The sequence below is a fragment of the Talpa occidentalis genome, unplaced genomic scaffold, assembly GCF_014898055.3.
Source record: "Talpa occidentalis isolate TD23 unplaced genomic scaffold, MPIMG_talOcc4v2.1, whole genome shotgun sequence".
In the NCBI taxonomy this organism is placed as follows: domain Eukaryota; kingdom Metazoa; phylum Chordata; class Mammalia; order Eulipotyphla; family Talpidae; genus Talpa; species Talpa occidentalis.
Genome location: NW_026555331.1, coordinates 7,995,547 through 8,008,059, shown reverse-complemented (window position 1 = coordinate 8,008,059; position 12,513 = coordinate 7,995,547). Strand labels below are relative to the sequence as shown.

Genomic DNA, 12,513 nt, shown 5'->3' with positions numbered 1-12,513 from the left:
AGGTCCTATTTTATGACTTGTTAGCTGCAGAAAACTCAATGCAGAAACTCAGAAGGAAACACCACACAGTTATTTTTAATGTTACTCCATGTTAGTTGGTTTCTTTCCTTCTCATCACCTTGGGTTTCTGTGTTAGGTCTGAGGTAGTGTAGTTTCTAGAGTGTTATTGCTGTAATTTATACCTCTCGTGGCATGGTGTCTATTTCCAAGTTGTTCTAGATCTCATTAAATCAGGCATTCGTGGGTAATGCCTGTGTTCATTCATTCCTTCATCCACCCATCAGTCTGCCTTCCTGCTCACACAATGCTCACAGTTTGGTGATGGAGAAGCAGGTAGAGACACGGCAGTGTTATTGGTGACAGTTATTGGTATTATTGGTCATGTCATTGACCGGACAGACACAGGAAGTTCACCAGCTCTTCCTCTACTGCTGGACATTGGTGTCTTTTTTTAAGATTTTATTTATTTTTGCATACAAGAGCTGGGTTGCAGGCCAGAGGTGTGGGGGTGAGAGGATTCACCAGAGACCGAGTGGAGAGCAGAACAGGTGGATGTACTGAAATACACTGCTGAGGGGAGCAGCAGGCGAGACAGGAAAGGTCTGCTGCACCATGTAGGTCAGTTCCCTGGCTGGGGATCAAAATCATGCTGCAGTGGCTTGCAGATAGCTTCATAGTGCTGAGACTTAACCCTCTGAGCCACCAGGGAGGCCCCTACTGCTGGACTTTTGATTGTGACTCTTCCTCACTATGAAAGTGCCACAGTGAATATCTTGGCATATTAAGCTCTTGCCAACATCCAGTTATGTTCTGGAGCACATTCTCTAAGGTAGAACGACTCAGTTTAAGACATTGGTATTTGACGCCTCTAGATTAGTATTGCCACAATAGCGCCTAGTTACACTTACCAGCAGGGAATTGCAATGCTTTTTCCATCACATACGTGTTGTGCATAAGTACTTTTATGAAAAATATCACCTATTTTATTTACGGGTGAAGAGTGCTTTGATATTAAGTGTCAGAAGCATCTTAAGGAGATATGAATAAGTAAAAGTATAAACCTCTTCTTGTGATTGCACAGCGCTTCCATATTTTGCTAAACATTTGTATCACCAAGACTTGAATTACCAACAAAAGAAAAAAAAATAGAGTATTACCCCCCACCTACATAAGCCCAAGTATATGCATTGAGTAGATGCTTCCAAGGCAGAATTAGAAGTGACAGTATTTTTAAATGTGCCTTTGACAAGTGTGACTTGGAAACTGGAGAGAAGTTGGAGCTGACATCCCATCTGTGCTTAGAATTCCCAAATTGGGAAGGCAGCGTTTGAGTGTGCGCCTTTCACGCCAATCAGTGGGTGGGTATAATTCTGCCTTCAGGGTATTGCCGTGTTGCTGTGATTCTGACATGGAGTGTGTGTGTATGTGTGTGTGTGTGTGGGCGCGCGCGCGTGCACGCCATGCCTGTGTAAATGCTCGTCTTTATGTACTTTCTCTCCAGGAGTAAAGGACTTATCTATTAAATAACAAACATTTCATAGGTCATTTCATGCTCACAAGAAAGTCAGATGGTAGGAAGATCTGTTTTTCAAGTGAGGAAACTGAGACTTTGGTTCGAAGCTGTGGTGGGGCTGGGGCGTTCTGCTCCTGCGGCCCGGGGCTGGCCCTCAAGGATATGCTCCCAGGACAGCTGACCTGCTTCCCATCTGCTCCTTTCCAAGCTTCTTCTCTTGGAGAAGCCCCGGAGCAGACTGAGTGTTTGGGTGGCAAGGCAGAGATTCCCGGAAAGAGATGTGTGTCTGTGTTCCCAGTTCATCTCACCTGGGCAGCTCGAATGCCCTTTGGAAAAGCCTGTGACCTGGAGCCCTGACTGGATGGCTGGCACAGCCCAGGGTGCCAGCCACGGAGCCCAGGGCAAGGGGAGGGCGCCGTTGAGAGGCTGCCCCCGAGGGCTAGAGTGGCGCTTCATCAAGTTCCCCCTGCCCAGCTTCCAGCCCCGCCAGTCTCCTGCTGGACAGGGTGGCAGCGACGGATGAACCCGGGGCCGTGGCCGTGGAGGTGGCTGCCCCACCGCTGCTGGGCTGAGCGAGTGTCCTCGGCCAGCTCGCTCGACTTCGCTCCCTGCCTTCCTTCAGCCGGGCCAGCGGGCTGACGGGATTCAGATGATCTTTTCTGCAAATGTTTTCCATTCAGCTGGAGAGGAGGCCGTGTGAGCCTGAAGAATGTCAGCCCTGGCACGGAACATGCCCCGCTCCTCGAGGGACACACGGGGCTTCCCGGTGCAGCCACGGGCCTTGAAGCCCGCTGCCCGGCTTCCAAACCTGTGCCCTCACTTACCCGCTGAGCGCCCTGGGGCCAGATTTCTCAGCCTCTTGATAGACCCTGTAGAATGAGGAAGATGGTGGGAATTAGGAAGTAGCAATCCAGCAGGAGAATGAAAACCCAGCAAGAGACAGAAAACCCAGCAGGAGAATGAAAACCCAGCAGGAGAATGAAAAAAGTACAGTGCTCAGCAGAGCGCCTGTGCAGCGAGGGAGGGCGGGCAGAAAGTGCCCCCGGTGAGTGATTCCAAGTCCAAACCCTTTGCAGAGGAGGATGTGGAGGCCTGGAGAGAGGAAGACACTGTCCCAAGTCACAGCCTGTTAATGGCAGAGCCATCGAATGGCATATTTTAGGATTCCTATGTATTCAGTGACCAACTACGTCCATCACTGTGCTAAAGGACTTTCCATATTTTAATGCCCACAACTAACTTCCCTGTGAGGGGGCAAGAGTTTGTCCACTTTACAGATTTGGAAACTGAGCTTTAAAAGGTCTAAGGTCGCATGGCAAGTAAGCGGTGGTGCTGGAAAGCCAGTCTGAGTCCAAAGCCAGAGTGTCTCCCACTGAATATATGTTGCCAGTGGGGTTCCCAAGGGGTAGACTCTGAGATGGAGTTTTCATTTCTCAGGGACCGGGATGAGGAGGGTGGGAGGGGATTGGGAAGGACACAGGGCAGGGAAGAGGGAGAGGTCAAGCAGTGTTCTGGGGTTCTCTGCTGGCCTTTTAGGGACACAGGCTGATCTTCAACATTGCTAAGCCCCCCCCCCGCTGTTCAGCGTGGGTGTGGGCTGCCCAGAGATGGGACACCAGCTTCTGGAAGATGGTGCTCCTTGGAGGGGGCTGATGAGGGCGTCTGTCTGCGGGCAACGCTCACAGCAGCTGGGCAGAGCCCTGTGTTCCTGAAGCTGGGTCAGCCGTGATGCCACTGCACACAGCACAGGGGGCTGTGCACTTGGCCTCATCTGGGCACACTTGAAGGTAGACTGAGCACTGTTGCCAAAAGTGCAAGCTGTCCTGCACCTGCCAGGGGCACTGCCACCTTCCTGCTGTCAGGCAGTGCCCCCCTGGGTTCTTCTACGCTGGCATAGAGTCAAGCAAGCATCAGACTGACCAATAAGAGAAAAAAACCAAAAAGGGCGTTTCTTAATGACATGCATGCCTCCTGTGTAGCGTGTCCGGGAGAGCCCAGCGTGACTGAGTAATTCACCCACATGGGTCCGATGCCCCTTAAATGTCTCAGCTAAGACAGAAGGACTTGGCGAGGAGAACGGAAGACTACCAACCTCCTCTTCATTAGCTCCATCACTCACCCAGGGCTTCATGGGCACTAGGTGAGGAAGCAGACAGCCCTGGCGTGGGGCATCTCCCTAACGCTGCCTCTGCACTGACAGGGCCACCTCCCCAGAAAGGAGGTGTTTTTTGGTCTGTTATGAAATTTTCTCATTTTTTTACTTCCTGAGTATTTGCCCTCCCTCTGCCGCTTTACCGGGGCAGCTGCGCAGGGCAGGGACTTGATCTGATGTGGTCACTGCTACGTTCTTTGTACCTCAAAGCTACCTGCGCCTCATCACCATGCAGGGTGTCATTATTGAATGGATGACATGAATTGCTCTTGCTTGCTTGCTGGATTTCATGCTCCAAGGACAGAAACATGATGTGTTTTTTAAAAAAAATATTTTTTTAATTTTTGAGTAGAAGAACTGGGGTGCAGGCGGAGGTGCGGGTGGTGGTGGTGGTGAGAGGATTCATCAGAGACAGAGTGGGGTGCAGAATAAGTGGATCTACTGAAACCCACTGCTGAGGGGGGCAGCGGGTGAGATAGGAGAGGTCTGCTGCGCCATGTGGGTAGCTCCCTGGCCAGGGATCTAACTCAGGCCGTAGCAGGGATGGTGCTGAGACTTAATACCTAGACCACCAGGGAGGCTCCCAAGGACAGCAACATTGTAATTGACCCGAAATATCGGTCCAAGTGTCTGGTATGTAGTGGGTGCTCAGTGCTGTTTTACTTACAGTTGTTTGGTGTGCATATATGTCTAAGGTCATGTTTAAAACTAATAGTTTCGATGTTTGCTGAGAAAATGGATAGCAACGGAATGAATAAATGGTGGAAGAAATGTGTTGGAAACCACACAGGAATCCTTCCTTTGCCACACCATAGGAATGTGCCCTTGATCAGTTTAAAGGGTCTTTCTGAGTCTCAGTGTACTCACTGTTAAAATGGAGGTGATGTCTACTTTAAAGAAATTGTCAAAAAAGTTTGAAAGAGATGTTGTATGTAAAACTGTTGTACCCAGTGCCTGGTGAAAGTGGTCAGTGTGGGAATAGCTATATTGGATCATGCTCTACCAGTTGTGAGGGATAATTTCCACAGGTGATCTTTGTAAATGCTGCTGCTGCAGTTGCATAGTGTACAACCTGTGCAACTGGACATGGTGTGTCCGGGAGGCACTTGATTGCTATTTGCTGAATAATTGGGTCTAAAACCTTTGTTAGACCCTAGAGAATGGAGAAGACACACTATTTCCCTTAGTAGCTTCCTTCCCAACACCAGTTTTATGTGTCATCCACCAAGAACTTGTTTAACCCAATTTAAGGGTAACCCCATTTAAGGGAGATAGAGCCAAGAACAAAATATGCCAACTCAGGATCTACCATTTGGATTTGCTCTTGTTTGGCTTTCACTTCAAAGGTATTTTTTTTTCAAATCCCTTACTTAGCTATAGAAGATAATTTTTCAGCCTAGAATCAACCAGATGCCACATGATTCAAAAGAAATTCAATAAATATTTGAGGTAGAGGGAGCGGACCTTTTAGTTATTGTCCCATCTTCCTTCCCTTCACCAGCCTTCTGTCCACCCTGGGACATATTCCTCAGCTGTGTGCCTACCATCTGGAACTGCCACGCCAAACAGGACTCTCTGAGGCAAAAAGTGGTTCCTCTTTCCTTCCCATTCCCGATACTACCCTGGAGTAGAAGGACCTTGCTTATTTATTGTTTCATTTCCTACTGCCATGAAGGGAGCTCGTGTGAAACATAATGGCGTGTGGAATAATAGAGTAATTCATACTAAGGTGAAAATGGTCGATATTATTTTAGGATAGTATTTTCCCCAAGAGGGTCCACATTTTAAAAAGTGGGTAAACCACAAAGATTTCATTTTCATTTCTAAAAGTGGAAATTCAGCCCACTTAACAAGCAGTTGGGGGAATATTTTAGATAGTTACCCTTTCGTGGCCTGCCGCCCCAATCATTCTATGTAGCTGACTTTGAATTCAACTCTCTGTATGTAGTCCAGCCACAGCGGTGGATTTCCTTTAGTTGTATGTAGATCATAATATTTTTAACTGGTGATTGAAAATAGTAAAACTACGTGACAGTGGCTAATAGCTCACAGAGTTGTTGTTTATTTCTAATAAAGCCTCTGGTCATCCCTTGCTTGTTCTCTCCCACTGTTGGTTGAGTTAACGCTGCCAAATTATGACTTCCTTGGCGGAACTGAAACTGATTTATTGGGAAGTCGTCACCTTCTCTGAGAGGTGAGACGGGTGTGCTCAGGAGGGGCGGAAGGTGGGCTTGAGCAGGGTGGAGCACTGGCGTCAAGGGAGGCCAGCAGAGAGGAGCGGGAGGAGGGACTGGGCAGAGGCTGGAAGGGGAGGCATTGTGCTGTGCCGGAGATTGAGGGGTGTGCATGTGGGTGATTCCTACGTTGGGGAGGTGGCTTCAGTGGCTCTAAGGTTCACTTTATGTTTTTGATTTTTGTAGTTCTAATGATGGGCTCCATTATGCTTTAAGATTTTTTTTCTCTCTTTCTTTTTTGTGCTAACTTAACCCCTGGCCAGGAAGAGGGCATTTGGCAGGTGCTGGTGGGAGCAGAAGCAGGGAATCAGGCTGACTGGCATTGGGTGGATCTGGGCTTTAATTCCAGTTCTGTTCCTGCTGTGTCAGCCAGGGCGAATCACTGCCCTGCTCTGAGCATCATGGTCCAAGGTGATGAGTGTCCCAGCGCCTGCCTGGCCTGTCTCCCTGGAGCCTTTGTACGTGGGGGTTGTCGGGGGAGTTCACTTATTGGAGTCAGACTTCCTGGAGAGAAGTCAGATTGTCTGAGTCTTTACATTTCCACCAGGCCTTTGACTGGTGGTGAACTTGGTGATTTGTCAAGAGGACTTGAAGGAGGGCTCAGCTTCAAGCCTGGTTGCATGTGTCTGCTTCTTCTCAGTTAGAATTTTTTCTCGTTGTGCCTTTGAACTTAATGAGATAAGAGATGATTTACTCACAGGCCCCAAAGCTCACAATCTCAACAGCTGCTGGGCCATTTCAGATGTCTTTGGAAACCTCTTCCCATGACAGACATGCCACTAAAAGGAAGCACTTCTTGAATCTGAAGTTGAGTCATGAGGGGAAAGAGGCAGTTGTGGTGGCGCGGGGACTCAGAGAGGCTGTCTGGGTCCCGTCATTGTCTTGCGTCTTCGGCCTTGTTCCCCACCACTGCTGGGCTTCGGTTCAGTCCCTTGCAAAATAGCAATGGGAGGCGTGCTCAGGTGGATGAGTTATTAAACCTGACAGTGTAAGCAAGTGCTTCATAAACTGTAACGCACCACACAAAATTGAGATATTTTGAAATCAATTGCCCTTTATAGGCTTCCTGTGTGATCAGTTGATCTACGAATGCACCTAGTCAATATTTATTAGGATATATTCTATATGAATAATTATAGTGATGATCTTTGCAGGGATAAAAAAAGAATTAGCATCCCTTTTCTGTATTAATGATGATTAAGTAATGGCTAATCATTATTTAATTCAGTGCACCTTTATGGATTGGGCAGCTGTAGAGATACTTGACTGGGGTGAGTGGAAGTAAGGGGTCTGGGATTGCAGTGGGAGCTGAGGGTAGATATGACAGCATCACCCAGCATTTTAGCAGGACTTGGGGTGGGGGTGAAATTGAGAGCTGGCTGGCACAGAATTTGAAGAATGTGAGCAAATGGCCAGGCGTCTGCAGTTGAGGGTGATGGGAAGGACTAGAAGATTTCATGGCCAGAAGGACATGAAGGGCAGGGCACGTCCTAGGAAGGTAAGGACCGTTGTGTCCAGGCACCACAGGTGAGGAGGATGTTGGGGTCCAGGTGCTTTCTGCGGTGGGGGTGTGAGGTCTCAGAGACGGAGCTGCAGGAGGCTGGTCCAGGAGACGGGCCGTGGCATCGTGGAGACCATGGTGGGGCTTGCCTTTGGCAATTGAGCCGGAAGACAAGTCCTGGGGCCAACTTTTCATTGTAGCAAATATAATTTTCTTCCTCCCTCTGCCTTCATCCTTTCCTGAGTTTCCTTGTTTGTTTGTTCTCTCAACTCTTTTAGCACTCATTAAGTTATTAGTGAATGAAAAATGGCCCATGCATCGTTCATGTAAATGACTCCTCCATTAGCGGCCAGCACACAGCACAATTTCTTTGTTAAAAATCCCTGCTAGTAAGGGTTTGGGCCTCCCGGGGGGTGAGCAGACCCTGAGAGACTTTGCTTCATCCCAGGGTAAGGTGGATGAACTGCTTAGCTGACTGGACTCGCCACTGCCCAGAACTGGTACAGACCCAGATGGGTTCTGGTGAATGGGGGTGCTATGCAGTTTCCAGAACTGCAAGACAGAACTAGAACATGACTGGATTGTGGGACCTAGAATAGCCAACTACGAGACCCGGAGACTCCTGCAGTAGAGGACAGTATTTAAACTCCTAAACAAAGTAATTATCACCGATTCCTTAAAGGACTTTAGGTTATTTAGCAAGGAAGGAAGGAGAACTATCAGGTATCATAAAATGAGACTTTCACCTTCCAGATGGGTCTTGTTGATGACTCTTCCCTAGTAAAAGCACCAAAACTCCCTCCTGAGTTGCCTGTCGGATATTTGTTCCTCAGAGTGTTCCCCGACCCATCATGGCCTGCCATGACCTGATCTCCAAAGAAGTCACATCCTGAGGTTCTGGGAGTTAGGATTTCAGAGTAAGAATCTTGGGGGGACACACTTCAGCTGCCATCCACTATGGTCCCTCAGCCAAGCTCTGGAGATGTAAAGTTAAATATGCTCAAATGTGGGTCTCCGCAGGCTGAGCAGAAGTACTATTGAGCAGGGAACTATTGTTCCCTGGAGTTAGAAATGTTCAGAGAACCTGTGGCCTGATGGGGGTGGAAGAGCTTCTCTCTGAAGAGATGTCAGCCCAGCAGGCACCTCTGGTCCCATGTCCAGCGCTCAAACTATTGCAGATAGCAAGGGTGTCTTGTCTTCATCTTCTTCCTGTTATCAGAGGGATGTCTGGTTTTTTCTGAATGCTAGCAGAGCAAAGATAGACCAGTGTGATGTGGTTCTCACTTGGGAGACAGTATCTGGTGAGCAGCGAGGGTGTCTGGCGTTAGCCCTGGCCCACAGCTCCCGGCTTCTCCCCACAGCCCTGCTGTGGGGAGGCCCGAGGCTGTGGGGGGGGCCTGAAGCTGCCCCTCGAGTGTCTGTCCCCTGTCATGCTCCATTTGGTCCCCAGGTCACGGTGGTTGGCTGCTGCCTGCCGTGCCTTCCCCATCTGAAGACTCTTGCTCTTTGCCCTAAGCCAGAGCAAGAGTCTGATGAGGGGGGGTCCTTTGGGCTCTGATGAGCACAATGTGAATCCCACATCCTTTCTCATGCCTTGGAGCTGCTTTCTCCATTACTTTACTCTTGGCAATTCTAACTCAAAGCCTGTACTCCCTCCGTGAGAAATGGTCTGTGTTTAAAAAAAAAAAATATTGTCTCCCCCAAGCCACCAGTGCCCACGCCTACTCTGCTTCCATGCCCCACCCTCTGTAGCCTTTCCCCTGTTCCCTCTGGTAACCATTCTCTTCTCTCTTTTTTTTTCCAAGTTCAGTTTTTTATTTCTTGTATTGTTTGCATGCCATTTTTTAAAATTCATATTCCACAGATGAATGAAACTATCCAATATCCGTCTTTAACTTCTTGGCTGATTTCACTGAACATAATTGCCTCAAGGCCCCTCCATTTTGTGCCAAATGCCAGCACTTCATCTTTCTTCACAGCTGTGTAATATTCCATTGAATATGTGCTCCAAGTTTCTCTAGCCAGTCATCCGTTGAAGGGCACTTGGGTTGGTCTCATGATCTGACCAGTGTCAACAGCGCTGCTATGTACATAGGCGTGGCCAGATCTCTTCATGTGAAATTGTTCATGCTGTTTGGATAGACACCTAATGTGTGGGTCTGGGATGATTTGAATGGTGAAGGAAAGTCTTTCCACTTGCCTCTGACTGGGCAATTCAGTGCTTGGGTCTGATTCAGGCATTGGAGAAACTCCCCCCTCTCAAGTTTCAAAGAAGAGAGATGTGCACCCAAGGAGGAGCTGCCGTCTGGTTACCAGCCCATGGTATGAACATAGCCCTGCAGGTCCATGGGTTTTTAGCTATTTTTAATAGTTGGAATTACTCTATCCAAGCCTTGAAATCAAAGCCAAACCTTTCCTCCTTTGATGTCTGAGAGTGAAGGGAGCAGGGAGGAAAGGAAGGAAGCAGAAAGGGAATTAAACAGAGTGTTCTGTATATTGATGGGAAATGTTCAAATACATTCTATTCTAATGTTATGATTATAATATAATCTATAATAAAATATAAAATATACTTATAAAAATATAAGTATAATATATTAGAATGTATTTGAAAATTTTTATATTAAAAATATAAATATATAAAAATTTATATTAAAATATGTGTATTAACTTAGTTGCCTTTAAAAGAGAATGCAGAGCTTTCTGGAAGGGAGCAGAAGTACCGTGATGTCACCCAGATGCCTGCTGATGCTGAGTCATGGAGGCCCCAGTCTCCCCACTTCTCTCTGCTGCCCTCCTCTCTGCTCTCCCCTCCACCCTCAGTGATGTGTAGTGGGTGTAAAGCCAAAGGCCTGAACTGGGCTCAAATCCTGACCTGCTGCTTTGGTTTTTTTAATTCCCCCTGAAGATCCAGGTACTCAGTTTCCATGATCACATGAGTTAATTCCTTTTGTAAAAAGTTTAATTTTAATTTTCAAATTTCATTGATTTTCCAATCATTTCCACAAATATATAATTTAGGGAGCACAACTTTACACCTGGAAGGAGGCTGGGCTTGTCACCCCACCTCCTGGAGGACGTCCCAGCTGCTGCTCAGCAGTGGACACAGCACAGCTCTGCATCATGCTAGCAGGTCTGAGGCCAGGCTCTGCCCCTGACCTTGGGGAGTGACCATGACCTTGGGGAGAGGCCTGTGGCCTTGGGAAAAATGCCTCTGTGGCCTTGGGGAGGTCTTTTTCTTAAGTGAATTTTTCACTTTAGAAATATTCTAATGAATATCCCAAAGGAACTTTATTAAAACATGACAAATGGTTTTGAATAATTAGCCAAATATAATAAGTACTCAGAATAAATAGAACAGCCAAAAAGAGCCAAGAAATAACTCATAAGAAAATACTATGGGTGACTTTCACTATTAAATTATACACTGTATTCTGTCTACATTAAATACATGTACACTATATAAATATATATAATAAAGTGACTGTCTTTTAAGCATTGTGAGAATAGAGCTATTGACAGAATTAGCCAGAGAAAAATGAGAAAAAATAGCTACCCACCAAACAAAAGGCATTTGCCAAAAGTAATTAATATGCGCTAAGCATGGCACTTGAAATTCAGAGGAAGATGATTTTTTCCAGTGAGTGTTGCTGACATTGCAAGCTACAAAATATATTTTAAATAGAAGCAAAAACCTAAAATGAAAACCAGTCCCGAAATTACAGATGCTGTTTTGGGGGCAGATTCAGCCTTGGGGGAGGTGGGGGGGCGTCAGGAGGCTGTTTCCCCTCAGTCATAGGGAAGGGAGGTGGTGCCAGGGCTCCTGACCCTGAGGAGCCCTGACCTGGCCCTGCTCCATGCAGGCCCTGTGTGCGCTACCGGCTCTGACTCCTCGGCTGTGCAGTGTGGAGGCCATGACCAAGGCATGGGCATCCTCAAAGCCAAATGCTGGTGCTGCCAGGCTCCTGGCAAATAGTGAACTCTCTCAGAATGTTTCCAAGATCCTGCCATTTTCATGCTTCACCCTGTTTTTGCATTTGTGAAGACTTGTTCTCAGAATTTTCATGAGCTGCGTGAACCCTGATGTTGGATTTGCAGGACAGCACTGGCTTGCCCCAGGGGGTCCTGTCAGCTGAGGGAGGGGGCCAGGCAGAGGCTGTGGCAGAGACTTGGCTCTGGACCCCGGGGTGGCGACAGATGAGCTGGCTCTCATTTTGGAGATGAAACTTACCCTTCAATTATAGCGCTTTCCCCCAGACATCCACCTAAACACGGAGCAAGGCCAAGGCTTCCATTTTAAGACCCTAATTGGCAAGTGTACCCTCGAAACCCCATCATAACTGCTCTGAAATTGCAGTGCACGCAGCATCTGAACACTCCCCAGCTCCGCTGGCCACACTGCACCATGTACCACTAGGACTGATTGTGAAAATAGCACCACCGAGGATGGCAGAGAGGTGGCTGCCTGGGGTCTTTTGCAGGGAGGCCAGGTCCTCCTTAAGAGAGACACAGCTCCGGAATCTGAGGATGCCCCCACGACTCCAGGATGAGTGTGGGTGTTCATGCTCTCTTGCTAAGCCCGTGTAATTGTGTTTTTGGTGGCTTTTCAGGATAACCACTTCTCTCTCTATCTCTCTCCTTTAATTAAAAAAAAAACAAAAAAAAAACAAAAAAAAAAACATAGTGGTGCTAGGTTGTTCTCTACTTTATTTACCTGCTTAATTTTAGTGACCTTCAGTGTTCAAGCGGTGAGGGGCAGGTTGGAAATAACAAATGATTGGCTTCTCTATGTAGCTCAGACCCCTGCCCCCCACCCCCCCACCACACACACTCGGACATACATTTTTGACTGATGAAAGCTCTCGTAGGATGGAGAAATCATGGTGTGCTGACCTTCCCTGCCTCTCTCCTAGTCTCTCTGGCCTCCTGGCAGTCCCTGGACCTCTCTTCAGCCATCGTTGACCTGTCCACCAGGAGCTTGGATGTGGTCCACATCAGCACGACCACTCCCAGCGACTTCTCTGCTGCCCGGGACCTCTGTCTGTTGGGTAAGGGGGATTTCCACCCCCTGCATAGGGCGTTGATTGGGAGGAGGCTTCATTCACACCCTTAC

General features: G+C 47.8%; 1 protein-coding gene across 1 annotated transcript in view; it reads left to right on the top strand.

Moving 5' to 3' along the window:
• Positions 1 to 12,513, top strand: part of TG (thyroglobulin) — a 168,462-nt gene that overhangs the window by 65,728 nt on the left and 90,221 nt on the right. The window contains exon 37 of the mRNA XM_037513233.1: positions 12,314 to 12,448. Coding sequence (XP_037369130.1) covers positions 12,314 to 12,448 — 135 coding nt within the window. The remainder of the gene's footprint in view (positions 1 to 12,313; positions 12,449 to 12,513) is intronic.